Raw genomic sequence first — 26,675 nt, forward strand, 5'->3', positions numbered from 1 at the left:
GTGTCACACTTGCCAATAAAAAATAGTGGAGGGGTGACAGACATTACAGTTGTTTCCAAACTGCACACTTCTGCCCTATTCTACGCCATTTTGTAGTGTAAGTAGTGCAAATAGTATGTTAACACTGAAAATGCAACAAAAAGGAGTGTACTATGACGATGATTTACTTCCATAACCGTCAAAATGGAGAGTGGAATGTTGGACACTTTGTGCACTCAGCACTCGCGGATTGCTAGCGGCAATACATCATGTGCATTTTTAAATGTCTCTTCTGTCGGCTGTTAATTGGCGAATGGATTCGTGTAGTAAAAAAAAAGTCAAATGTTCCATTTGGTACAATACTACACTTAAAAATGTACACACTACATGGATGAGTGCATAGTGTCAGTGTAGTGTATCGTGCATCATTTGGGACACGGCAAACAACCCCCCCCGACTGTCAAGTGGAGCTCACCGAAATAAGAACAGGGGTACTGCGTGAACATAAATAATTGTAATAGAGTAATTTAGTGATTTTATTGGATAAGGGTTCTCAACCTCTATGTGTTGTCATTTTAAGCTTGAAGAGAGAGACTTCTGACATTTTTTTTTGTCAAAGTTTAGAAGAACACTAGCTTATGGATGACCTTAAAGCTAATAGATATGGACTAAAAGCAGCAAAACATTCATTTTGATTTCACAGGTTCTTTAAAGGGACTTTAAGTCACCATCGTGCTTGCTGCTGTTTATCATGATATTTGGACTCATTTACATCAAATATAACTGTGTTTTCTCTTTTTATTAGTTTATAGGCTATTCAGTATAAGCAGTAACAAGAGGTGTAGTTTATTACATTAACTATGGACATGTTTTAAGTTTTACAACTTAAAAAGTGTTCAAATATACACTCACCGGCCACTTTATTAGGTGCACCTGTACATCTACTTATTCATGTGTTTGCCTAATCAGCCAATTGTGTGGCAGCAGGTAAATGTATAAAATCACGCAGATATGGGTCAGGAGCTTCAGTTAATGATCACATCAACCATCAGAATGGGGAAAAATGTGATCTTGGTTATTTCAATCGTGGCATGATTGTTGGTGCCAGACGGGCTGGTTTGAGTATTTCTGTAACTGCTGATCTCCTGGGATTTCCACACACAACAGTCTCTAGAGTGTATAGAGAATGGTGCAAAAACAACCAGTGAGCGGCAGTTCTGTGAATGAAAACGCCTTGTTGAAGACAGAGGTCAACGGAGAATGGCCAGACTGGTTCGAGCTGACAGAAAGGCTACGGTAACTCAGATAACTACTTTGTACAACTGTAGTGAGCAGAATAGCATCTCAGAATGCACAACATGTCGAACCTTGAGGCAGATGTGCTACAGCAGCAGAAGACCATGTTGGGTTCCACTTCTGTCTGCCAAGAACAGAAAACCGAAGCTGCAGTGGGCCTACCATTTGTGTACCTCAGCAGAAATCTAGATTTTTCAAACCAGGCGATGTTTTTCCAATCGTCTATTGTCCAGTTTTGGTGAGCCTGTGCCCACTGCAGCCTTATTTTCTTGTTCTAAGCTGACAGTAGTGGTACCCAGAGGGGTCTTCTGCTGCTGTTGCCCATCCGCCTCAATGTTCAACATGTTGTTTGTTTAGAAATGCTTTTCTGCATAGCACTGTTATAACGTGTGTTTGTTTGGATTGCTATCACTGTACCTTCCTGTCAGCGTGGACCAGTCTGGCCATTCTCCTCTGACCTCTGTCATTAACAAGGCACTTTCGCCCACAGAACTGCCACTCGCTGGATGTTTTTTGTTTTTCGCACCATTCTCTTTACAGTGTGTGAAAATCCCAGGAGATCAGCAGTTACAGAAATACTCAAACCAGCCCGTCTGGCACCAACAATCATGCCACGGTCTAAATCAATAAATCACTGTTTTTCCCCATTCAGATGGTTGATGTGAACATTAACTGAATGGGCTCCTGACCCATATCTGCATGATTTTATACATTACACTGCTGCCATACGACTGGCTGATTAGATAATTGTATGAATATGTACAGGTGTACCTAACAGAGTGGCCGGTGAGTGTATTGTCTTAATTTAATTTTGAACATTATCTATCTACTGTTTTATAAAATTGTGTGAAAAGTTTTTCACAATTTTTTTTTTTTTTTTCATTTAAGCATTTTGTAGATGATTCTATCCAAAGCAACTTACAGTAAGTTCAGTGTATACATTTTATATATTTGTGGGTTTCCTGGGAATCAAACCCATAATTTTGGCATTGTCAGCACCATGCTCTACCAGTTGAGCTATAGAAACCCTTTTGTGAAATGTTTTGCTTGGAAAGTGTTTCTTTAAAAGTATTCTTTAAATAATGCCTCTTGATTTGACATTTTGTGTTATCCAACGATATTCATACATATTAAAATGTCCCAATATTTTTTGGAGCCACAGGATGTGTCAAACAAAATTCACACTTAAAATCACTCTATGTGCAGCTTCCTCTTATCAACCGTCCATTGGTTGGTTCACACATAGTTCTGTGTTCAGCAGTTGTTCAGTGATTTTGGTATTACTGTGTTAAATCATGGCTGGATTTCAGGGGGAGAGGGAACAAACCAGGCACAAAGAATGAGGCACTTGAGGGACACTGCCACAGATACTACACAGGTGAGGGGGATGTACCCATGTATTTTTTGTACCCATTTATTTACATTTATGTGTACATTATAACACCCACAAGGCTGTATTTCTGGAGTCATAATTACAGTAATCTAGTTTCTTACATCAAACAGGATCAATATAGTAAAATAAATTGGAAAAGTAAATATTGAAATCTTGACCATACTTGCAACCCATAGTGATGCCCATTTGCTGCACAAGCTGCTGCTGTTGTTACAGTGGAACCAGCATGTGTACTCTGGCAGTCCAAGATAGCACAACCATATTATTAATGCAAATTACAAGTTTTTATTTCCTGTCTTGATGTTCAGCCTCTCATTTTCCACCTCCTTTATTCCTGTCTGTGCTATTTGTCCACTATATTTAGTTTAAGTTTGTTTAGCTTATTTCTGGTCATTCCTGTGTCACTAATGGGCTCGATGTTCCTGGCGTTCTCTCTTTACCTGCAGTCAATTATGGGGCGAACCGAAGCTGTGTGGGTGGAGCTAAATGCTGTGTTAGAGAGATGGGGTGTAACATCAGGCAAACTAAACACAATCTTGAGGGAACTGAAAGAGGAGAAAAAACGCCTCATGGACCAAGGTGAAGAGCAGAAAGGGAAGAAAAAGGAGGAGGAGGATGATGAAGAAGAAGAAGATGATGAGGACGAGGAGGAGGAGGAGGAGGAAGAAGAAGAGGAAGAAGAGGAAGAGGAAGAGGAAGAAGAGGAAAATGAAGAAGAGAGTGAAGCAGCTAACAGCACCCTGACCAGAGATGGTTTCACAGACTCATTACCAGACAGCTGTCAACTAGGCGGAGCTCGAATATCCTGCAAGCAGATTGGTTTGTCCCACCTGCCTGTCATTACGAATCTGGGAGTCACCATACTTGAACTGCCTGGTAAGTTTTAAAGGAAGAATACATCACTGAGACACTCTATTATAACAGTATTACCGTAATTAAACAACTGCCATTCACTTGCAATTACATGTTTGATAAAGGATAAGTGTCAGGTGACATCATATGTGAATGAGGTTATATTGGATTGCTTGTTGTATCCATATGACAGCTTGTAATAAGCATAACTGTTAATCGTTTTAACCAATGTGCCATCTTATAGGGAATAACATAACAAGAATTCCTCCCCGTGGTTTCTCTGGACTGCCAAATCTTGAAGAGGCTGACCTAAGTATGAATATGCTGGAAGACTCCTCTCTCAATACAAGCCTCTTTATGGTACTGTCATTTCTTGCGTATCCCTTTAATTACGCCAATGATATACTGTTATATTCTTTAAAGAGAACGTAAATGTCTCCACCCTAAAATTGTTGTATCTTATGTAAGGATTTTTTAAGAACATACACAAATTAAAAAAGCTTTAAATTATAACTGCTAACTATAAGTTTAGCCCAGATTCCCCTCAAAATAAACCATGTGTCTCTCTGGGTCCTTGAGAAGTGACCACACATCCCTCCCAATGCAAACACAGCTTCTTGAAAATAGGAACCACATACTGACCAATGGAAGATTTTGGAAAAAAACACTGTCCTTTTTGGACTGTCTATGCAATGTCGGTGAAATTGCGTGAGAAGCAGATGCTCTTTGATAGGGGAATGAGTTCATATTTTACAGTGTCCATTTCTGATGTTCCATAAATGATAGAGATCTGTAGTCTAGCTAAGGCCACATCCACACTAATCCATTTAATTTGAAACTTCCATTTTCAGTTTCCTAATGTCATAGTTTCCAAAGTATTCGGTTATAGATAGTGTTTGTGAAAGTTTCGTATTAGTGTAGACTTGGCCCTAAATGAGAAAGAGAGCACTGAATCATGCCAGGGTTTGAAAGTCATATCTTTACCTTAAAATAATTTAACCTGCATACTTATTTGAGGCTATTCATTTAGCGGTAAGCACAGTGGAAACATTGCTGCATTAAACTGGTATACTATTCAAACAATGTGTGCTCAGGCTTATGAATCATTGCGCCCAAAGCAGACAGAGTCCCAAGTAGCACCTCTGCTGTTATTTTCTCCTCTTTTACCAGAATCTGACAAAGCTGAGAAGACTGAACCTTGACGGCAATCAACTCACAACAATTCCGCGCTTGCCATCTTCTTTGGAGGAGCTAAAGATAAACAACAACAAAATAAACCAACTTGCTACACACAACTTCAAAGGTTTGCACTGCTTTCATGCCAAATGCACAAACATGATAAACAGCCCGAGTTTATTTTTTCTTCACTTTGCTATGTAGTTCAAAGTAAGTCTAAGGACTCTATTTTCATGAGTGTGCAAAGCACAGTGCAACACGCTATGCCCGTGCGCAACGTCTTATCCAATTTTCATGAGAGCGCTAACTCTAAATGCAATTTTCGTGCCAACGAAAAGTGCAAATGGGCATGGGTGGGAGTGTTTGCACTATCTGTGGGTGTGTGCACGCAAACTGTGGGTGTATTGCATGTAAATGAAGTGGCGCAAAGCGCAATTTACTATTTTCCTAAGAATTTGGTCGTTGCGCTAAGACGTTTCAATACCACCTCTTAACTCAGCGTAAAGTCCAAATTCAGTTCCTGTATTTGCAGCTTGGAGATTTCACCAGCAGATGGTAATAAAGTTCATGTCCAAACTTAGAAAGTACAGAACATCAAATAATGTCCTTGGGTGCTTCTCAATTGGAAGGCTGCAGCCTCCTTAGGCTGGATATCTCAGCTGCCACGTCATCAAGCACTGTCGAAGGCCGTCTCAATTGTGAGAACACTTGGAAGGCAGCCTTGTTTCACAGCCTTCGTTTGCCATATTTTGGAGGATGCATCGGGTGTATCCTTCGTGGCCTTCAATCACCCACAATCCTTTGCACATGTCCATAATTATTTTAAAAAAGGGTGGAAAACGAGTCACGTGACTGTGGAGGCGGAAACCTTTATGACACAGCTTACATTTTTCTCTCTCTTCAAGATTTTATTCACATTTGCAGCTATGACAATATGTAGAAAAATAAACAATGCAAGACGTTTAAACAATACAACAAATTAGAAGATACAAAGCACAAAAAAAATAAATTAATAGAATTAATAAAAGGGCAGTTACATGAATTTGAAAGGTTTTATAGTTTTTACAAGTCTAGGGTTCCGTTTTTTCATATTTGAAAGGGTTTAAATATAAATTCTAAGATCAGTGTTGCAAAATGTATTATATAATTATGACTCTAGCTTTGTGAATACATTTTTTTTGCTAAAATAGCTTAGGGATTAAGGACATCGTTTTCTGAAGTATATGGGTTTTTGAAACAAAGTAAAATATAACATGGTTCTAAGCATATGCTTCGCCATGTGTTACTAGACCGTCTCATTCTAGTGCTGAATGCTGAGGAGGAGACTAGCCTACAGCCTCCGAAGGACTCGTCTAGGAAGGACACAGCCTTACTAGGCTGCAGACTTCCATTTGAGAAGCACCCCTTGACAATCACTGTTGAAGCCAAGGGGCCGGTGGAAGAAGGAGAGAGTAAAATGTTTGGATTTGGTACACTTTGTTATTTTGATTATATTTTCATTTCGTTTGAAGTGTAATTTGAATTTAGAAATATTTTTGGTTTAATTTGTTCATGTTTCAATAATTGAATAAAATTTTTCAAAATCAATGAAGTGCGTGCTGATACAATCACTGTTATGACTAGCCATGATTTGTGTGTCAATAGATAAAAATGATTAATAATACTTATATTCTCTTTAATTTAACCGGAGCCTATATCCATATCCTGAACCACATTTTCCATGCATGTAAAAGGAACATGTCCCATTTAACAAGGAAATAATGTAAATCCATATTTTTATTTTTCCAATTCAGTGCATACAGTCCATTTACACTGCCAACTTCTTATGAATGTACTGTCTTTGTTTATATCGCTAGTGCTTGACAGGGAATGGACTGTATAATAGGACGGAGACAGTGCCGGAGAAGGACCTTTATTGGCCCAATTAGTGCCTTGCGTGCGCGATTTCACCAAACCCACTTGCGCCAAGACCTAGCACACGCTTGCACGAAAATACCAACACTTCATGGCCATGCTCATTGACTTTGCGCTTATGAGTTAAGGCTCATAAGCTGTGCTAAGCGCTTGCACGCTTAAAATAGGGCCCTAGATAGCAATATTAAAATGAGAAAGGGTCTTCTTTAACTAAAGGAACTAAAAACACTCTTTGCTGTAGGTCTGATCAACCTACAAGTTTTAGAGCTGACTGGAAACCTCCTCTATGAGGGTAGTGTTACACCCTGGACTTTCAAACCTCTGAAGACACTCAAGTACTTACGGTTGGATAAAAACCGATTCAGTTCCATCCCAGCTGGATTGCCCCCATCTTTAGAGGTCAGTTCTGTATCCCAGCCAAATGTTGCAGTCACTTACTTGTTTGTAGGTGTATCTTAATATATCTTGTTGTGTTTGCAGGACTTGAGGATGAAGGAAAATCAAATAGTGGAGATCCAGGACAGGCTTCTGGATAAGTGTGTCCACCTGAGGGTGCTAGATCTCAGTCACAACCTTCTGAAAGAGAACAGTATCTACCCTGAGGCCTGGGTCAACTTGCCGTGAGTTTAAAATGCACATTTTCATACTTTATTAATGCACACAATAGATATGTTCATAATAGATTATTGTAATGCGCAACCAGATTCTACAAAATAATAATAATAAAAATATTTCTTTATATTATTAAATTGTATAAAATATACTTTTGAGTCTATTTATATTTTATTCATATTATAATATATTTTCTTAAGAATAAATGTTTATATAATATATATTTTAAAATATTGTCTAATCTATTATACAAATATAAATATCATAAAATAGATTTTATGTTAAAATAATTTTAAATATAAAATTAATTTCGGTAAATATAACACACACAGTACAACAAAAGACCACATTATTAATCAACTTTCGAATTTTAGGTCTCTAGACGGAGGAATCTTCAACTACCAAACTGTAGTGCATTTCTCATATCAGCCACTAGGTGGCGCACATTAGACACGCTGAGAATCCAGCTCATCACAGTCCTTAAATTAAATACATTGTGATAGAGCAGAATTCCAAGAACCTGTGTGTTCAGAATCAGATGGGGGAGAGCGATCATTTATTCTGGCCCTGCTGTCAGCCTGCATCTGTCTCACAGTTTCACTCTAACCCAAGAAGATGTGCTTCTCCAAGGTCTCACATCACTCATCCTCAAGAGCGTGTTATGCAGGACACAGAAGTGACAGAGAGCTCACTCATCACTCACTCTGCCCTTTACCCTGTCTATTACACTGAGTGATGGGGTGAGGTTAGAAAAACAAGCTTGAAAACACAATTACCATGTCCCAGATTTTAGGGAGCAAGAGCTTAACTTAATGAGTGATAACGGCTTTTATTAGGGTTGTGTATGGAGGACTACTGGGGTGTATTTTGTAATTAAGCATAAATTCACTCTCTTTGATAATAATTTGCACTTGGATTGTGGTGTAGAGCAGATGTATTCACTGATCAGCCAACTGGAGCGGTCTAAAGAGCTGGTTAAGTGATTGGATGTATGAAGATGAATGTGTGGGGTATGGTTCATACAGGGATTATCGTGATGCTCAAACATTTCAGTAGAGAGGCATTTACTGGATTTCTGTGAGTTACCAAAGTACAAACATGAGTTTAGCGAACACACAGCCATATACTGAAAGAAAACAAAAAGTTAAAAATAACAAAAGTCAGATGAAGTCAGTAATCATTAGGTACACTTTATTGATGACATTCTTTTCTCCTGGCCTTCCATTACAATTTTGATGCTAAGATAAATATTCTCTTTTTTATATTCATGAGCTCTGTGTCTTTTCCACACCCTTCATCCCCACTCATTATCAGCAAATCATGCTAATGCTTATTCATCATCTACAACATCTTTTACTCATTTGCTGTCCTGGTGAATCGTGAATCTTTCCAAGAGAGTGCCATTCAAAGTCAGTATGAAAGAGCTTCTTATTCTCTCCCTCTCTGTCTAGACAGCAATGAGATTATATGGAGAGCAAATGGTGACTTTTACTCAAATTTCTTACTTCGGAAATTTTACTCTGGGGAAAATGGGATCTTAATAATGTCACACACTGTGTTTAGATTTGCCACAATACCAAAGTCTGCAATCAAATGTCAGAGATTTCAATATGAACTCAAATATTTCTCATCGAATTCTTCCAAGATCAAAATCTGAGCTATTCTATTCAGAATCATTTTTGTAGCTTAATACTCTTACTATGTTGTTTCATTTGTCTATTTTTATGTCCGCTAAGGAATTTTAAAAGAAACATCATAGACAAAGTTGATACTTACACTATAACTGAGATCCCCATTAAAGGAATAGTTCACCTAAAAATGAAAATTCTCTCATTATTTACTCAGCACCATGCCATCCCAGATGTGTAGGACTTAATTTCTTCTGTAGAACACAAACAAAGATTTATAGAAGAATATCTCAAATCTGTAGGTCCTTACAATGCAAGTAAATGGTAACCAGAAGTTGGAATCTCCAAAAATCATATAAAACCAGCATAAAAGTAATCCATTTGACTCCAGTGGTTAAATCCATGTCTTCCGAAGCAGTATGATAGGTGTGGGTGATAAATATTTAAGTCTTTTTTTCTTTGACCAGCACAGTCCAGTAGGTGGTGATATGCACAAAGAATGCGAATCACCAAAAAACATAAGAAGAATGTGGAAGTGAAAGTGACTGTGGAGATTTAAGGACTTAAATATTGATCTGTTTCTCACCCACATCTGTCATATTGCTTCTGAAGACATTAATTTAACCACTGGAGTCTTGAATTGAATTACTTTTATGCTGATTTTGGGGGATTCAAAGTGGCCACCATTCACTTGCATTGTATGGACCTACAGAGCTGAGATATTCTTCTAAAAATCTATGATTGTGTTCTGCAAAGTAAGAAAGTAAGTCATTCACATCTGGGATGGCATGTGGATGTATAAATGATGAGAGAATTTTCATTTTTGGGTGAACTATCTCTATAAAGCTGGAGTGTGTAACTTTTTCTGTGTTAAAATACTTTCTCATATCTCAGCTTAAAATACAGAGACAACTAAGTATGCCATTTGTAGGTTAAGTTTCTCAAAAACTGTAAACACTGTGTATCTGTGGCACTTAAAATTTGTTATGAGCGACTAGCCTGACACATCAACTTTGGCTCAACCAATGGCATGAGTTGGGGGCGGGACTGTTTGTTTTGCTCAACAGCAGACTGGGGGTGTATTCAGAAAGCTGTTTGAAAACAATGTCTATTTTTGCAATTCCGTTCGGTGGCGCTAGAGGTGCAGAAATTACAAACTTCAGCTTTAGGCTATGTCCACATTAATCCAGATTTAAAAACAGCATTTTCGTTTTCGAAACACTCGAAGTGTTTTCCAAAAGTTAAAAGGTATCCTTTAATTAACTGTAACAATTGTTTGTGAGCTTTGATCAGCCATAAGCTCAACTTTACAAGCTCTTTATTTAAAAAACTAGTGTCACTTTGTCACCAAATTGTACTTAATTGTTAGTGTAAATGTGTGCATGTGTTTGTGCATTCATGTGTGTGATCTTGTGATCTACGCAAATACTCCAGCACCATACTATTATCTCACCATAAATCTGTGAACCTCCCCGAGTTAAGGCAGGACGTTTACTGTCTGCTTTAATCTCCTCACCCTTTATAAGAGCCTGTCAACCCAAATAAAATCCAAATTGGCACCCTGGACCCAGTCTAAATACCGCTTTAAACCCCAGCTCCATCAACACCTCCTCAAGACTCCATGCGTTCCTCAGACTTTCACTCACGTACTCATCTTGCATGCGGCAGAACTGTCATCTAGCAATTGTCGTATGAAGTCAAACTGCCGACAATCACAGAGATTTTGGACATTATACTCATTCTTTATTATTAATTTATATAATTTATATATAGCATGTTTATTGTGTTATTTAGAGTTCACAGACAACCTACACCAACCCTTACCCCTTAACCTAACCTTCCCTGCAAATGGTTTTAAGGCTGTGTGGCAAGTGCTATTTATACCTAATCCAAATAGTCACTTCGATATAAATAAATAAATATATATATATATATATATATATATATATATGTGTGTGTGTGTGTGTGTGTGTGTGTGTGTAAATAGCAGTGATGAGATATAGTAGTGTATATATATATATATATATATATATATATATATATATATATCAATTGCAATTATTCAATTAAAAATAAATGTGAAGAAAATAATATGTAGGAACAAATTATATTTATAAAAGAAATATATAAAATTCCTTGCCCTCGACAATGAAAACCCTTACAATAATTTATTTATGTGTACTTTATTCTCCTCATCGCCTTACGCTCTGTTATCCGCTTATAAAGATCCAGGTGCCTGCCCCATAAAATCTAATTCCTTGGTTAGATTTCACTCAGCAACCTTCACGGTTTATTTTGTATCGCTGTTGTATGGTGTAAGCAAAACTGCTTATAGGAGTTACAAATTTCTTTAAAAGTGACCCGTCATGTCTGCGCTCCACAGCTAAATGTCATGGGAATCTGTGCTGCCTGGAGATGAAGAATCGTGGTGCTCTGTGTGGTCAGCCAAGTGCACTGTCATAACCATGTATGTAATATGGGTGCACAAATGCATGTCTGTTTATGTTTGTGTGTGAGAAATAACAACATGGGCCCCAAGTCATCAGCAGAATTGTTTGGTTCTCGTAAGACTGGGGTGAAGAGCAGGGTATGCGGTTATAGGGATCTGCTGCAGGCCAATGACCTGAGACTCTGAGGATTATGATGGATGGCGAGGACAGTGATGATACGCTAGCTGGACTGAGCTTACGGGAATCAGCAGGAAGCTGAGAGAAGGGGGTGAAACAAAGGACATGCACGGCTTGTGTTTTTACTGAGTTCTCACACAAGTTTCAAGCTCTGCATGGTGGAGTTGTGCTTCATGAAGAAGTGGACTGCACAATCCCATTTCATAATGAGTTACATAAAGTGTCCTTGCCTGAGGAGACAACCAAGAGCCAACAGTTGTACAGATATGTGGACTTGTGGAGACAAACACACACACATAGACACACATTTGCTTTCTTTTAAAACCTAGTGAGCTGCCTACGTAGACAGTTTTTTAACGCAACATAGTCGCACTACCGACGCAAAGGCTGTTCCTAATGGTAGGAATCCTTATTATGCTGTCTCCGAAAATATATTTTGGTACCTTTCTGAAGCAGCATCGTATGTATCCTTTACAGAGAAAGCAATTCCAAACTGCATTGTGATGAGATATTAAGAATAAATTTAAGATGGCAGACAAAGCGAGAGAAATGTTGATTATAAAATAAACTATATAAATAATAGTTCAGTGTAATTACAAATGGATTGTGTATCCAAAATCTGTGTGTACCATGTATTTTTATGCTTATTAGAGTATTACATCATTAGCTTAGCAACATGCTAACACCAAATTCTATAGCGCACAACGGTGCCCACTTACCCATTTTAGAAGTATTTTTCACATTAATTTCTTCCATAGGGATTTCATAAAATCCTTTATAAAGGAGTTCTAAGCCAAACCAACCAGCTCCGTGGTGAATCACAACATTATAAACTTTGAATTGAAGTAGAGCTGTCAGAATTAACGTGTTAATCGCATGCGATTAATTAAAATAATTTAAAGTGTACATTATTCTTAATCACGATTAATGCTTTTACCGTTAATACAGCATAAACCAGCATAGCTCTTGTTGGGAGGGCGGAACCTTGTAAAGTGTCTGCCCAGAGTAATCACAGTGATACACACACCACAACAGCGCTTCCCTGTCAGTAATAATATTATGGAGAAATGACCTCTAAGTGCTATTATTTGATATACAAAACAAGCCCAGATGGGACTTGTGATAGAAATCATGTATTTTCAGCACATTTTAATTACCACTGAAGCACGCAAAGTCTTAACTATCACTCCGCTTTTCCCGTAGAGTTCAAAAAGGCGCTGGACACTGGAGCTGGAGCACAGCTTCACGATTGTTGTAACAAAGCAGATAGTCACAGTCTACCAGCAGATTAATATTGTGGAGGATGTGAGTTTAAGAGATTTAATGACCATTGCAATGAATTCTAAACCTATGGGGACTAAAGCCATCTTTACACAACAAAGGTGGCACAGAAGCTGCATCTGAAATGGCAAATAGATGTATTTTCATAGAGCAGGAATAAATGCATTTACACAGCAGATGCAAATGCATAAATAATGTTATGAGATGAATAATTTAAATGTAAAATTATGAATATAGTAATATGAAATGAATGAAAATATGAATGAATGCTTAACCTATGGAGACTAATTCTTTCAATAAGTCAACCTCCCACTTTGGGAGACGTTTAATGTTACTTGAATAGGTGATATTTTAGTGCATTTCTACCTTTACATTGTGGAAGGGTTTGTTTGGAAAATTTTAATAAAGCATTATATTGATACATATTGTTTTCTTTCCAAAGATAAGTATACAGGTATATGGTGTAAAATTTCAGAATTTTCAAAATCTGCGATTAATCACAATGAACTAAAAAAAAAAAAAAAAAAAAAAATTCGATTAATCGCGATTAAATGACTGACAGACCTAATTTTAAGGTAAAAAGTATTTAAAAATCGGACAAAATGACAAAGGTTCAAGACTGTGTACTTACCATCTTTCATGAGAGAATGAACTACAATCCCATGAAGCATCACAAATGATATAATCGAAATAAAACGATGGAAAAATTTAAAACTATTGATAAAAATTTGTTCCTTATATTTAAGTATTGGAAAAAAATAATTTTGATTGTATTGCAAAATATTCAGATAAACAGGCAGTCTGAGAGTGTAGGGACACCGACTCTGTTATGCCATTCGCAGTGTGTCATGGGAATGGGCGGTCACTTCAGAGCTTGTTTGGCAGGCCTTGTTGGCTGTGATTCTCTGATTGGTGAATCTTTCTCTGCTTGATAATAGGTAGTGTTATCATCGATTAACAACCTCGGAGCTCATGGTAGGTCAGTCTTTAAAGGTTTATAAGTTACCATTAAATATTAAATATTAATTCGCCTATAAAAACAAGGAATGTGATTTCAACTTCCAGAATCGTTTGCGATCTATTGAAATCACCCATTTCTGTGGCGCACAGAGTTGCCGCATATGTAGAGCGTTCCAAATTGGGCAATTTTGAAGTTCCATGATGTTTAGGATGCTGCCATACAAGGTACATAGAAGGTACCTACATAGACAGTGAGGCACTTCACTGGGTTTCAGAAACTTCTGAATCTTGACAGGGAAAGAACACGAATTAAAGTACAGCTGGAGATAGTTATTCAATTGCTTGCTCTTGCTAGTTGAAATCATAGCATCCAAAATGAAGGGGCTGAATTTGGCCAAGCTCAGGTCTCCTGCATGCATTATAATAACCCGAGATCCAATGAAGTCTGCCTTGTTGTGACAGTGGTCTTCCTGTCCTGCATGCCAGGTTATGTAAGGGCGGTTTTTCAACGCTGGCATTGGTGTGCCCCTGGACATGTGTTGGCAGCTGTGAGATTTCAGTTTTTCATAAGGGGACTGCACCCTCAGTAACCCCACCATTATTGATTATGCTTGACTTGTTGGTGGGAGGGATTTGTGGAAGAGCAATGTCACTGTCTAAGTGATCTGATTCACACATCAGGTGCCAATAATTCTGAAGAGCAAAACTGCTTTGCAATCTATGACTCTAGTCTTCTGTAATTATGCTTTATCATGTTTTTACAAGTCTTTATTTATGATACTTGAGTTCTGAAACAGTATTTCCAAAAAGTTATGCTTTATACTTTTAAGTTTACACTCACCCTCTCATATCATTTGACTACTAGCACACATTTCTCCAAAAAAAATCTATTACATTTAAATTTTTAAAATATGAATATACTGTATGTATAACTGAGTGTTGGCTCCCTTGTGACAGTGCTAGAGAGAGAGAGAGACATTACAAATGCAACTAGTAAATGTTACTGGTACATTGAATCTTCGGTAATGCATAACGATAAGGTTGTATACGCTAACATTAGTTTACGCACTGGTTAACATGAACTAACAAAGAACAATACATTTACAACATTCATTATTCTTGTTTAATATACATTTCTACATATACTAATATATATATATATATATATATATATATATATATATATATATATATATATATATATATATATATATATATATATATATTACATTAAAAGTTGTACTTAACAGTAATTAATGCATTATGAACTAATGTGAACTTACAATTACCAATAGCTGATCATGTTGCAGCCATATAATGTATATATTAATGCTAACCATGATAAGTAAATGCTGAATTTTTTTATTTTTTATTATTATTGTTGGTTCATGATACCTATTGCTATAATTGCAGCGAATACTGTTGAACCATACTGTAAATTGTTACCAAATCGTTTGGACTATTTTTTCAATGTTCAGTTTTAGCTTTGACATTGAGCTGATTTTTATTATATCTCTTTACAAAAGAACTTAAAAATAGAACTGAAAATATTAGCTCCTACTGAAACACTTTCTGCTGTTCACTGCCAAATATCTTGATTGATGTTCAGTCTGCAACATATAAAAAGTTTCATCTCTCATCTCATGGTCAGTAACAGAGCTTGTTCAGTGAATGAAAACCACATGGAGGTCATTGTAGCTTTGATTGAATAACGCTCCTTGCTATATGAGACTCTTCCCGTCAGTGTGCTGTTGGACTGGGCAGCCTTCACTGCTACAGAGGAAATGTGCTTCTGACTCCTACTGAGTCCAACATTGTAAATTTACACCAGCTGCCTCCTCCAGACCCCTCTAAAAAAACACAACCCCACTCATACACTTATTAGCTCTTGTAGGTCATTCTCTCTCTTATATACACACACTCAACAGAAATCCTGCACCCTCATCCCCCCGGAAACGCAAACACTCATTCCTGCTGCGCTGCTGCTCTGTGCCCCCTCAGAACACACACACACACACACACACATACACACTTACCCAAACTCCACATTCCTTGTTGTACACAGTCTTTTTTGGCTCTAGCTGCCTTGTTTCCTGGGTTAATGACCTGCAATGGGGCCCTTCTCCATAAAAACACTGCAAAATACTTTCCTCTCCGTACACAATTTCTCTCAGCACTTGAGAGAAACCTACTATAAAGTGATGCAACCTATGTATACTAACCATAAACAGTAGCTTCTAGGGGTGTAATGGTACACAGAAGTTACGGTTTGGTATGTTCCTCGGTTTTGGGGTCACGGTTCGATACGAGTTCAGTACAACAGGAAAAAGCGACAAATCCCAAATGCTAGGTTTCTTTTTATTTATTTTTTACAGACAGTAGTGCAAATTACAGTTTGTTCCACCTAGCGGCATTTAGTCCCCCCTGAGGTAGTTGGTACAGTACAGCCTCCTTTAGTGTATTAAGCACTAAGCAGTAAACAGAATGCACTCTTGCATAGGCCATATTTTTTTGTAGAGTTGATAAAAAACAAAAGGTATTTGGTCACAATCAGCTACAAAACTGAAAAGCATCTCTTCTGTTATAAAAGTACAAAATAAATAGAATAATGAAAAATAAAACTTATGCATTAGGAGAATCCATTCTTGTTTTGGGTTGGTGCATAGATGGTCTCTTCTTCTTCTGCTCTTTATCCTGTTGTGGTGTTGCAATACCGTGCGCCCCCTTCTGGATTGGAGTGTGGATCGCCTGTGACTGACTGACTGCATGCACCGAACCGTGACGTCAGTACTGTGATGGTTCGGGACGAATACATGTACCGTTACACCCCTAGTAGCTTCACATGGTTTTCACAAATACGAGTAACATGCCCAGGCAAGTTAATTTGTTAAAGACAATGCAGAAACACAGACAAGACAATTCCATGGATGTTTTCACATTAAATTTATACTGTTTCTTGTTATTTTGATGCTGGTCTAGCTGGTTGGACCAGCATAGCCATAGGTAGTGCACCAGTAGTCGGACCAGCATTGAACCACCTAGTAGTCTTGCTAGTCAAGGAGTCTTGTAGGAATACAAGAATCCAAAACAAAGCACGAGTCTGTACTATTGTGTAGCAAACTAACTTATGTTTGAGAAAACTTGCTTTTACACATCCTTTCAAAATCTGGATCTAAAACCCCATTTCCACCTGGTATTACGATGCTTGTCGTGTGTTCCAATCACATGTGGTCAGGTGAGACATATAGCTGTTTACACCTGGTCGCTTAAATGTGTCTCCTGTGACCACTTGTGTTCGGATTTGTAGGGGAGGGTCTCTGTTTCATGACGACCAGTGCTGGTTAGTAACGGATTACATGTAATCTGGATTATGTAACCAGATTACAAAATTCAAGTACTGTTAATTGGATTAAATTACATTTTAAAATACTCAAAATCGAAATACAGTTACTTTTTTTATAAATTACATGATTACCTATTAGCAAGGCAACGGCAGTTAATTGTTAATAATTTATGGATCATTTTCATGTCAGTATCATCACATTCTTAAACTGGGGCGCAATAGTCTCACAGATGAACATTTAAAACGTGCTCCTTTTACACTGCAACAGTAAGATATGCACCTCAGTTAAGGAATAGGTGATGGACTATTATTAAGTAGTAAGGGTTAAAAGTAATTGTATCAGAATTTTGAGCTGTTAGCTTTGACCTAGCAATGTCATTGCTGTTGATTTCAGGTGCATTACTGTTTGTTCATGTAATATTTCTATTGTTTTATGCACTTAAAATGAACTAGATATGTTTCAAAAAAAAATTTATTTCTTACTACCTCACCAATGGTGAGCAGCTCACACATTAATCTTTGTTGCTTCAAAGGAACAAGTGGATGCTATCTCTAAGGGACCTGGCCGCAGATTACACAATAGTTCAAAGAATGAAATATGTTTTCTTCCTCTTTGTACTTTTATGTTAAAATGATTATCCTACTCAAATGCATGTGACATAAAATAAAATAGAATTAGGTTGAAAGTAATCCAAAAGTTATCCAAAAGTAATCGGATTAGATTACCCCAAAAATGTAATCTATGAGACTGTTACTGATTGCATTTTTGTCATGTAATTTGTAATCAGTACCTGATTACAATTCACAAGTAATCCACCCAGCACTGATGATGACATACATCAATCACTGTGCCAGTGTGTTACTGCATGATAATAAAGTGCAACAAAGTTAGAAATGATAAAGGAAGTGTGAAAAAAAACTGCTCTGTTTCTCCCAGATGCTGTTGAAATTTAATCTAAGCACAAACGCAACATGTTGAGCAGAATTAGCCATTATTTTATTGGAGTACCTGTATTAAAGGAGCTTCAGGTTTTCATGCTTCTCATATGACTTGATATCAGGCACACTAAAAAAGATCCGTGAAGCTCTCGTGATTGTGTATGTTTTCCGATCGGACGGTTAAGTCAGCAAAGTTTAAACTCTTGTATTTGCGCAGCGGTTGATTGACAGGTGAGGTGCGGTGCTTCACTGCTGCCGGGACATATACAGGATGGATTAGCGTTTACACCTTACATGCGTTTTTGACCACATTTGTATGTGGTTTTTGTGATCCGATCACAAAACTTTTTAAACCCTGTTTAGACCTGTACTGTATTTAGGGCTGACCACATGTGATCGGATCACCCGAGATGCATCTTAATACCAGGTGGAAACGGGGTCTAACAGGCACATTAAGTTCACACTATAAAGTTAATGATACATACAGTACAGTGCAATAAACAATCCACAATTAATTGTAGTTGACATCTCACCTCTCTCTCTCACTCTTTGCTTTCTCAGGAAGTTAGAAGCTCTTGACCTGTCCCATAACCAGATGTCTGTGGTGCCATCACACCTGCCAAGGGCCTTGCGCCAACTCTCCCTGCAGCACAACCACATTCATGCCATTCCTCCTTACACCCTGAGTCACCTTCGCCCAGGTTTAGAGTCTCTACGCCTCTCCCACAATCTGTTAGAGGAGCATGGGGTGCTAGGAAAGTCATTTCGTGGTGTTTATCAAACACTGGTGGAGCTACTCTTGGACAACAACAGGTTTGATAAAGTGCCCCGGAACATGCGCCACTTCAAGAACCTCCAGCTTTTGCGTCTAGATCACAATCAAATAAGGTGCGTACACATAAGTTCAGTTATTAAACCTAGTGAGCAGCCTCGCAGCCTACATAGGCTAGTTCTCTTTCATCATCTTGTGTTCAAGATCCATCTACGGAAAGGGCATCCATACCTGACCTCTGCAGAATCATCCAACTGCAACAAGTCTGGCTAGACAGACAGAAGCGCGTGACCTATGCCCGGTAAGGACCCGCCCCCTTACATAAGAGCATATAAGGACCTGCACGCGCTGCTATTCCTCAGTTTCTCTCAGCTCGGTTGGAATTTGGACTTTCACAATTTTGTCTACAGGAGGACAAATCGTTCAGATCAGCCTCCACCAGATGTGACTGTCTTGCTTCAGCCAGGTTAGCTGTTTTTGTTTGCTGCAAGCCGCCCACGCTCACTTAAATCTACCAGTCAGGCTGCCCGCCTTTCTCTCTCACCACTTACCCAACTCCACGGTTGCCCGCCACAGATTTTACAGAGTTTTTCTCTAATATGGCACTTCCCAAACCTACGGCTAACCCCGGGGACAACCTATCGCGTGACTGCCCGGCCATGTGCAGTGCCCTCATCACCGCCAGAGACCCTCATCCTTTCTGTGTCGTTTGTATGGGACTCATACACGTGGAGGAGGCTCTAGAATTCCCGGAAAACTGTAGCCACTGCCTGGTGCTGCCCAAAAAACTCCAGCACCAGAGGCTCAAGGCTGCCGCTACCCAGTGCTCCGACCCCGATCTTTCCGACTCTGACGGGGGAAACGGTGACAACGACTCAGTTGGGGCGATCAAAGCAGCCTGGTGTTCCCTGAGGACATTGTCTCAGGGGATCCCTCGTTCGCCAGTGAGCCGGCTGGCTCTGGTGACGAGGACGATGCGGGCCTTCTCGAGGGTTCAGAGGATGAGGAGGCCATCCTGTCTTCCATGATTCCCCAGGCTAATGCCCCCGCAGCCTTACCTCAGTCCGTCCTTATCGAGGTTTGCGAGTGAGCGGCCGCTCACCTCAATATCTAATGGCCAGCCCTACAAAGTGCCACTGATCAGGGAAACTCCTGGGACTCCCTCCCGGCCCAAGAAAACAACTTCTCCCGGTCCTCCCTGCATGTGCTAAGCATATTTGGCATTGTTGGGGAGACCCGTTCGACCTCAAACACGGTCTCATGGGCCTCAAAGTGAAGGATATGATGGCCCTTGGCATGGGTGACCACCCCCGCCATCGAGCCCTCTATCGCCAGACACCTTAATTCCTCTCAAGGTGGCCTACTTGCCCCTCCCAAGCCTGTTCTCCCCAACAAAATTGACCACTTTTCTGCCTCCATCCATCAGGCCTCTTTTAAAGCCTCAGCCTTGGCTGTCAGGGCCCTCAACGTCTCCTCCCTCCTCTCTGCATACCAGGCTGAACTCCTGGTCGACATGGGGCAACAACTAGAGAAAGAGACCCCACGCCCTCTCTGTGGAAGGAGATTGTCACAGTTAATGATCTTGTTCTCCGTAATGCCCGTCAGGCCATCCAAGCCTGCAGGCGTTCCATGGCTCTCTCAGTGGCTGGAGAACGTACGCTCTGGCTTAATCTGTCAGGCCTCCCTGACAGTGAGAAGCGGTGCGTCGCGGGTGCCCCGGTAAAGCCTGGCCAGGCTCTCTTTGGCCCTGCCGTTGCCTTGATGCAACAACGTTGCGACGATAAGAAAAAGGAGGATGAAGTGCTTAAATTATGCCTTCCTAGGAGAGCGGCACTGTGCCAGGCACCCCCCGCACGGCCATCCAACCCTTCTGCCACAGGGTATCTTTTCCAGCACCCTGGTAAGGCAAAGCCATGCAGTAAACCACCTCCTCAGCAGAGTAACCCACCCTCCGCTAAGCCCTGGGAGAGAACATCTTTCGCCACGGCTGGGCCAAGAAACCACCTAACTCTACCCCCTCCGACTCTAAATGTAAACACGGCCTGATGCACGGCCTCAGGGGGCTTTGAGTCCACATTCTCGGGCCGCCAGCCCCCCGGACCCCTATCCTGCCCTCCTAGTTCACCCATTCAAAAAAAGGAGGTTTTCTCTCAGTGGGGTCAGCCCCCCCCCCAGCCTTGCGCCATTGGAGGAGCACAGATTTTTACGCACATGGGACCCTTTTCGAGGCTGTTATGTTGCAAAAAGTGGTAAGGACAGACGTGTCTTTAACAGGGTGGGGAGCCACTCAGGAGGGCAGGACGTTGAACGGTTCATGGCCGAGCGAACTTCATTCAGCCCACATAAATTATTTGGAGCTCATATCTCTATGGAAAGCTCTGAAACATTTTCTGCCCCGCTTGCAGGGGCATCATGTGCTCGTTCGCTGCGACAATACCACAGCAGTGGCATATATCAATCGCCAGGGCAGAATGCGCTCACCCTAGCTTCATGCTCTAGCTCACAGACTTTTAGTGTGGAGCAGGCAGCACTTCCTGTCATTATGCGCGACCCATATTCCAGGCATTTTGAACAGGGGCACGGACCTTCTGTCGAGGTGGAACCCGCTCTACGGAGATTGGCGCCTCCACCCTCAGATAGTGGGCATGTTGTGGGAGAGGTTCGGACAGGCGACCGTAGATCTCTTCGCCTCGTGCGAAAACTCCCATTGTCCTATGTTCTTCTCGCTAAAGGATGAGGATGCGCCCCCTCGGCGTGGACGCACTAGCCCACCCGTGGCCCAAAGTGCTGCTCTATGCATTCCCTCCCCTGTGCCTGTTAATACCCACCCTGGCCAGGGTGAGAGAGCAGGGTCTGTCCCTCATTTTGATAGCACCCAGGTGGCCCAAAGCACCGTGGCTGGCAGAGATAATTCCTCTTCTGCATGCCCAGCCGTGACCCCTCCCTCTATGCACAGACCTGTTGTCTCAAGCCAATGGGGAGATAAATCACCCCCACCCGGACAGGGTGGCTCTTTGGGCTTGGCCCATGAGAGAACAAACTTAAGCTCGATGGGGCTCCCCCCACGTGTGGTTGCCACTATACAGAATGCTAGGGCCTCTTCCACAAGGTCCTTATATGACTGTAAGTGGCAAGTGTTTGAAGGGTGGATTGATGGGCGTGGTTCCATATCATATCAGTGTTCAGTCTCTGATATTTTGTGTTTTTTACAAGACCTTATGGATAAGGGCAGGTCTTTTTCCACTGTTAAGGTCTACCTGGCGGCTATTTCTGCTTGTCATGTTGGGTTTGATGGCTCAACGGCAGGGCAGCACCCCCTCATTCGTAGATTTATGAAGGGCACTTGCCGTTCTCTCCCAATTACTAGGAGAACTGTTCCCGAGTGGGACCTCTCTATGGTGCTGGAGGCTTTATCTCAGCAGCCTTTTGAGCCCTTGGGGAGCATTTCCCTAAAATTGCTGTCTTTCAAGACAGCTTTGCTCCTGGCCTTAGCATCAGCTAAACGTGTCAGTGACTTGCATGCACTCTCTGTTCATTCCTCGTGCACTAGATTCTCTCTTAGTGGAGATAAGGTTTTCCTTAGGCCCAACCTGGCCTTTATGCCTAAACGCTTCCCAGCGTTCTCATGTGAGGTAATGGAGCTTTTCACCCTCCCCCTTTTTCTTCTGCGGAGGATCAGAGGCTGAATACTCTGTGTCCTGTCCGTGCCCTGCGGGCATACTTGGATAGGACCAGTGCTTTTTGAAAGGGCGATCAGCTCTTCATCTCTTGGGCCCCCCCCCTCACACGGGGAATCCCATTTCTAAGCAACACCTCTGTCATTGGCTTGTGGAAGCTATAATTTTGGCATATGAATCTAGGGGAGTGCAGCCTCCAGGAGGCCTCAGAGCCCACTCCACAAGGGGCATGGCTGCCTCTTGGGCTCTGTTTAGGGGAGTTTCATTGCAGGACATCTGTTCTGCTGCCAGCTGGGCTTCTCCCCATACCTTTGTATGTTACTACCGGCTGGATGTTACCAGGACCCCGGTAGCTCATTCTGTCTTGGGGGTGGGTTCTTCATAGCCCCTCTCTTGTTAGCCCCTTTTTCTTTCTTTTTATATTTATAATATAAGAGTAAGAAAAATGGGTTATGGGCCGGTTGGCCATGCACATTCATGTCACCAAGCATGCATTTACATTCCTGCCTGGGTGCTATCTTCACTGCATATATGCTGCTGGGCTGATTTTTATGTTTGTGCCACTAACATGTTATTCATTCTCTGCCTGTGCACAGTTCTCACTTGTGTGCTTCAGGGTTGCCAGGTGTGTGATTATGGGACATGTCAAGCACCGCCTCTTTGAGGTGACCTGGCTTGCAGGGTCTCACTGTGAGTGTATTGGGTAATCGGGGAACTGTCAATGTCTCCCATAGGTGGATCTAAAACACGAGATGATGAATGAGAGCAATAAGTTACTAGCGTAACCCCAGTTCTCTGAAACATAGAGTGGAGAGATCCACCAAGCTTGCCCCGCTTGCTGCACGAGAAGCGAATATACTTACTGAGGAACAGCAGCGCGTGCAGGTCCTTATATGCTCTTAGGTAAGGGGGTGGGTCCTTACAGGGCATAGGTCACGTGCTTCTGTCTGTCTAGCCAGACTTGGTGCGACTGGATGCTTCTGCAGATGTCAGGTACGGATGCCCTTCCCATAGGTGGATCTCTCCAATCAATGTTTCAGAGAACCGGGGTTACGCTAGTAACCTATTGCTTCTAAGGCAGCATATGTCATAAAATCTCACAAGTGACTGATTTAGGCTACATACTGTACTTGCATCACACAAATAGCACTCCACACACAAAGCAAACATGAATGCGTTCTTGCGACATCTGTGTTTTTTTTTTTTTTTTGTGTGTGTTTTTTTTAAATTAACGCCCAAACTTACTCTCCGGAAGGACGTGATCGCAAATGCTTCTAGCAATGCAAGCTCAGTTTTGTGCATTGTTGCATTCCAATATGCATCAGACCGCAGTTCTTAACACCAGTGTTATGATAGCAGACATTAGTGTGAACTACTGTCATGACAGAGCAGCAGTTTAAAGAGAATATTGCTGAGCAAGTGAGGTAAAGTGAACATAAATATCAACTTACCTTAATAATAACACATATAGTTTAATGGCATACTTTGATGCATCTGCACATGGTACATATGGTAGTTGATTTTATTATTTTATGTTTTGTGAAGGTTTGAATATAACTCTATCACCCCCTTGAGTACTGAGTTTTGTTACCGACACAGTAAAGCAAGAACGCACATAAGCAAGTTCAATGGCACATTGACAATACATTAGTCAAATTTCCTTACTATAAATATATCTTAATGGCCATGAAACTATATTTTGTATCTTGATTTTGCTCCTTCTATTTTAAATGTCTTGTCTATTTTAAATGTCAACACTATATCCCTTAAATGCCTTGACACATAGATTTCTGGACAATTTTTGTCAATTGTTTTGACAATTGATATAAATTGTTGCTAGAATGACAGCTTTGTTGGACTCAAAGCTCTATGTGTGGTGGTAAATTTTCAAATGTCACAAAAAAAAAAAAAAAAAAATCATATAATATGTATTACTATTTATGTAATAATAATAATAAAAAAAAGCCACTTTATGAGGCTACGTCCACATCAATCTGGATACATTTGAAAACTACGTTTTGGTTTTCGAAACGCTCTTAGTCCACACTGCCGTTTTCCAAAATGTATTCATCCACAACGAAACATATGTAAACTCTTAAATCCCCATATGCATGCGAAAAATCGCCATTCCATGTACGGTCTGAAATGCAATTGTCCTCGTGTTCTGTCGCCGGACAGCAATTCCTAGTAAACTTCCCATTGCCTTTGATGGAATGCAATGTGAAAGTTGTACAACGTAATATTTATCTTTAACAACACTATCAAAGTAGGGGGGCCTGGGTAGCTCAGTGGTAAAATGCACTGGCTACCACCCCTGGAGTTTGCTAGTTCGCTAGTTCGAATCCCAGGGCGTGCTGAGTGACTCCAGCCAGGTCTCCTAAGCAACCAAATTGGCCCGGTTGCTAGGGAGGGTAGAGTCACATGGGGTAACCTCCTCGTGGTTGCTATAATGTGGTTTGTTCTCAGTGGGGCACATGGTGAATTGAGCAAGGTTGCCACGGTGGATGGCGTGAAGCCTCCACACGCGCTATGTCTCCGTGGCAACGCGCTCAACAAGCCACATGATAAGATGCGCAGGTTGACTGTCTCAGACGCGGAGGCAACTGGGATTCGTCCTCCGCCACCCAGACTGAGGCGAATCACTATGCGACCACGAGGACTTAGAGCACATTCCAAATTGGGAGAAAAAGGGGAAAAAACACTATCAAAGTGAATAGCAGGCACAACAACACCGCTAAAACATGGACCGCCATCTTGATAGTTTTGGGTTGAATGGATCACATTCAACAATTCACAATGCGAAGACGCCGTTTTCAAATTGATCCGCTTGTGGGAGCGTTTTCGAAAAGCTCCATTTTGGCTTTCGAAAACGCCGTCTCAGTGTGGACAGAAGGCCAAACCTAGAGAAAAACATGTGGACGTAGTCAATGTGTAATTCTGGACCCAGACTCAACCCTACACTTTTCAAAATAAATCATATGGCTTTGTCTTTTCAGCTCTGTCTCAGTGAAGTCTGTATGTAAGATTAAAAGGACTGAGCAATCTCACCTGACGGCTGTCCATTTAGAGTACAACTACATAGATGTGAAGAACATCCCCCGTACTGCTTTCTCCTGCATCCGGGACCCCAGCAAAATCATACTGGAGCCCCAGACCCAAACAGAGGGACAGCAGACTCTGGCATAATCAGCTGTCACCCTGTCACTTCATAGCCTTCCCTCTACTCCTCCTTTCATCCACTCTCACAGTCATTTACTCGGAATACTGTAAACACTATATCCCTTAGATCTATTATTAGCGTGCAATCTTGCTCTTGAACTGCACATTTACATCATGTTCTGTACCCTCTAGCATAAAAAACATTATCTTTTCACTCTTTATGTAACAGGCATCTATTTGGCAACTCTAGTCTTTAGTCTTTAAGCAGCACCAGCAGGGTTGCTCATTTAGGATGCAGTTTTCTAAATGAATGATCATAAAGGTTTATACTGACTGATTGCAACTGGTGATGAACTGTTCTTATTGTTAATCATCAGTGTGACTGTTTTTGTCATTAGAGATGTAATTTCTGGCTTCTTTTAAATTTTTCTTTGTTTATTTCTTTTGTGTGTGTGTGTGTGTGTGTGTGTGTGTGTGTGCAAATTTCACAACTTAGCTCAGAAATAAACTAACATTGTAAGAAATGAAATATTAATATTAATGTATCCTTTGGTGCATCTGCACATGGTACATTTTGTAGATGATTTTATTTATGTCTTCATACTCTGTTCTCTCACATTAAACCATATTAATTTAAAAACGTAATTTTACAAACATTTGCCTTGTTTTTATTTAATAATTTGATTCAATACAGCTGCAAGAAAGTGAATGAATGCTTTAGAAGTGGAAATGCCCCCTAAGTAATGCAAAGTCTAAATTTACTATAATGGTAACACTTTACAATAAGGTTCTATACATTAACATTAGTTCATGCATTTGGTGTCATGCACTAACAATGATTTATTTTTTTATTTTTTTATTTTTTTACAGCATTTATGATGTTGATTATTATTAATTTATAAATGTACTATTGTTCATTGTTAGATCATAATGCATTAACTAATGTTAACATATACGTTATTTCATGTAAAAATGTATTAGTCTGTAGAAATTAACATTAACCAAGATTAATTAATAAATGTTGAAAAAGTATTGTTAATTCTTAGTTCATGTTAAGTATTGGGTAA

The 26,675-nt window shown here is 40.4% G+C and overlaps 1 protein-coding gene across 2 annotated transcripts in view; it reads left to right on the forward strand.

The window, feature by feature from the left end:
• si:dkey-32e6.6 (extracellular matrix protein 2) overlaps positions 1–26,338 on the forward strand; it is a 32,841-nt gene extending 6,503 nt beyond the window's left edge. For both annotated transcript variants that reach the window (XM_051661699.1, XM_051661698.1), the window contains 8 exons: positions 2,586–2,653; positions 3,115–3,544; positions 3,765–3,880; positions 4,691–4,823; positions 6,852–7,009; positions 7,091–7,230; positions 18,562–18,888; positions 25,446–26,338. In XM_051661699.1, the coding sequence (XP_051517659.1) occupies positions 2,586–2,653; positions 3,115–3,544; positions 3,765–3,880; positions 4,691–4,823; positions 6,852–7,009; positions 7,091–7,230; positions 18,562–18,888; positions 25,446–25,635 (1,562 nt within the window). In that variant the 3' untranslated portion in view covers positions 25,636–26,338. The remainder of the gene's footprint in view (positions 1–2,585; positions 2,654–3,114; positions 3,545–3,764; positions 3,881–4,690; positions 4,824–6,851; positions 7,010–7,090; positions 7,231–18,561; positions 18,889–25,445) is intronic.
• Positions 26,339–26,675: the final 337 nt, after the last annotated feature.

Source organism: Myxocyprinus asiaticus, chromosome 29 (genome assembly GCF_019703515.2).
Source record: "Myxocyprinus asiaticus isolate MX2 ecotype Aquarium Trade chromosome 29, UBuf_Myxa_2, whole genome shotgun sequence".
NCBI lineage: Eukaryota > Metazoa > Chordata > Actinopteri > Cypriniformes > Catostomidae > Myxocyprinus > Myxocyprinus asiaticus.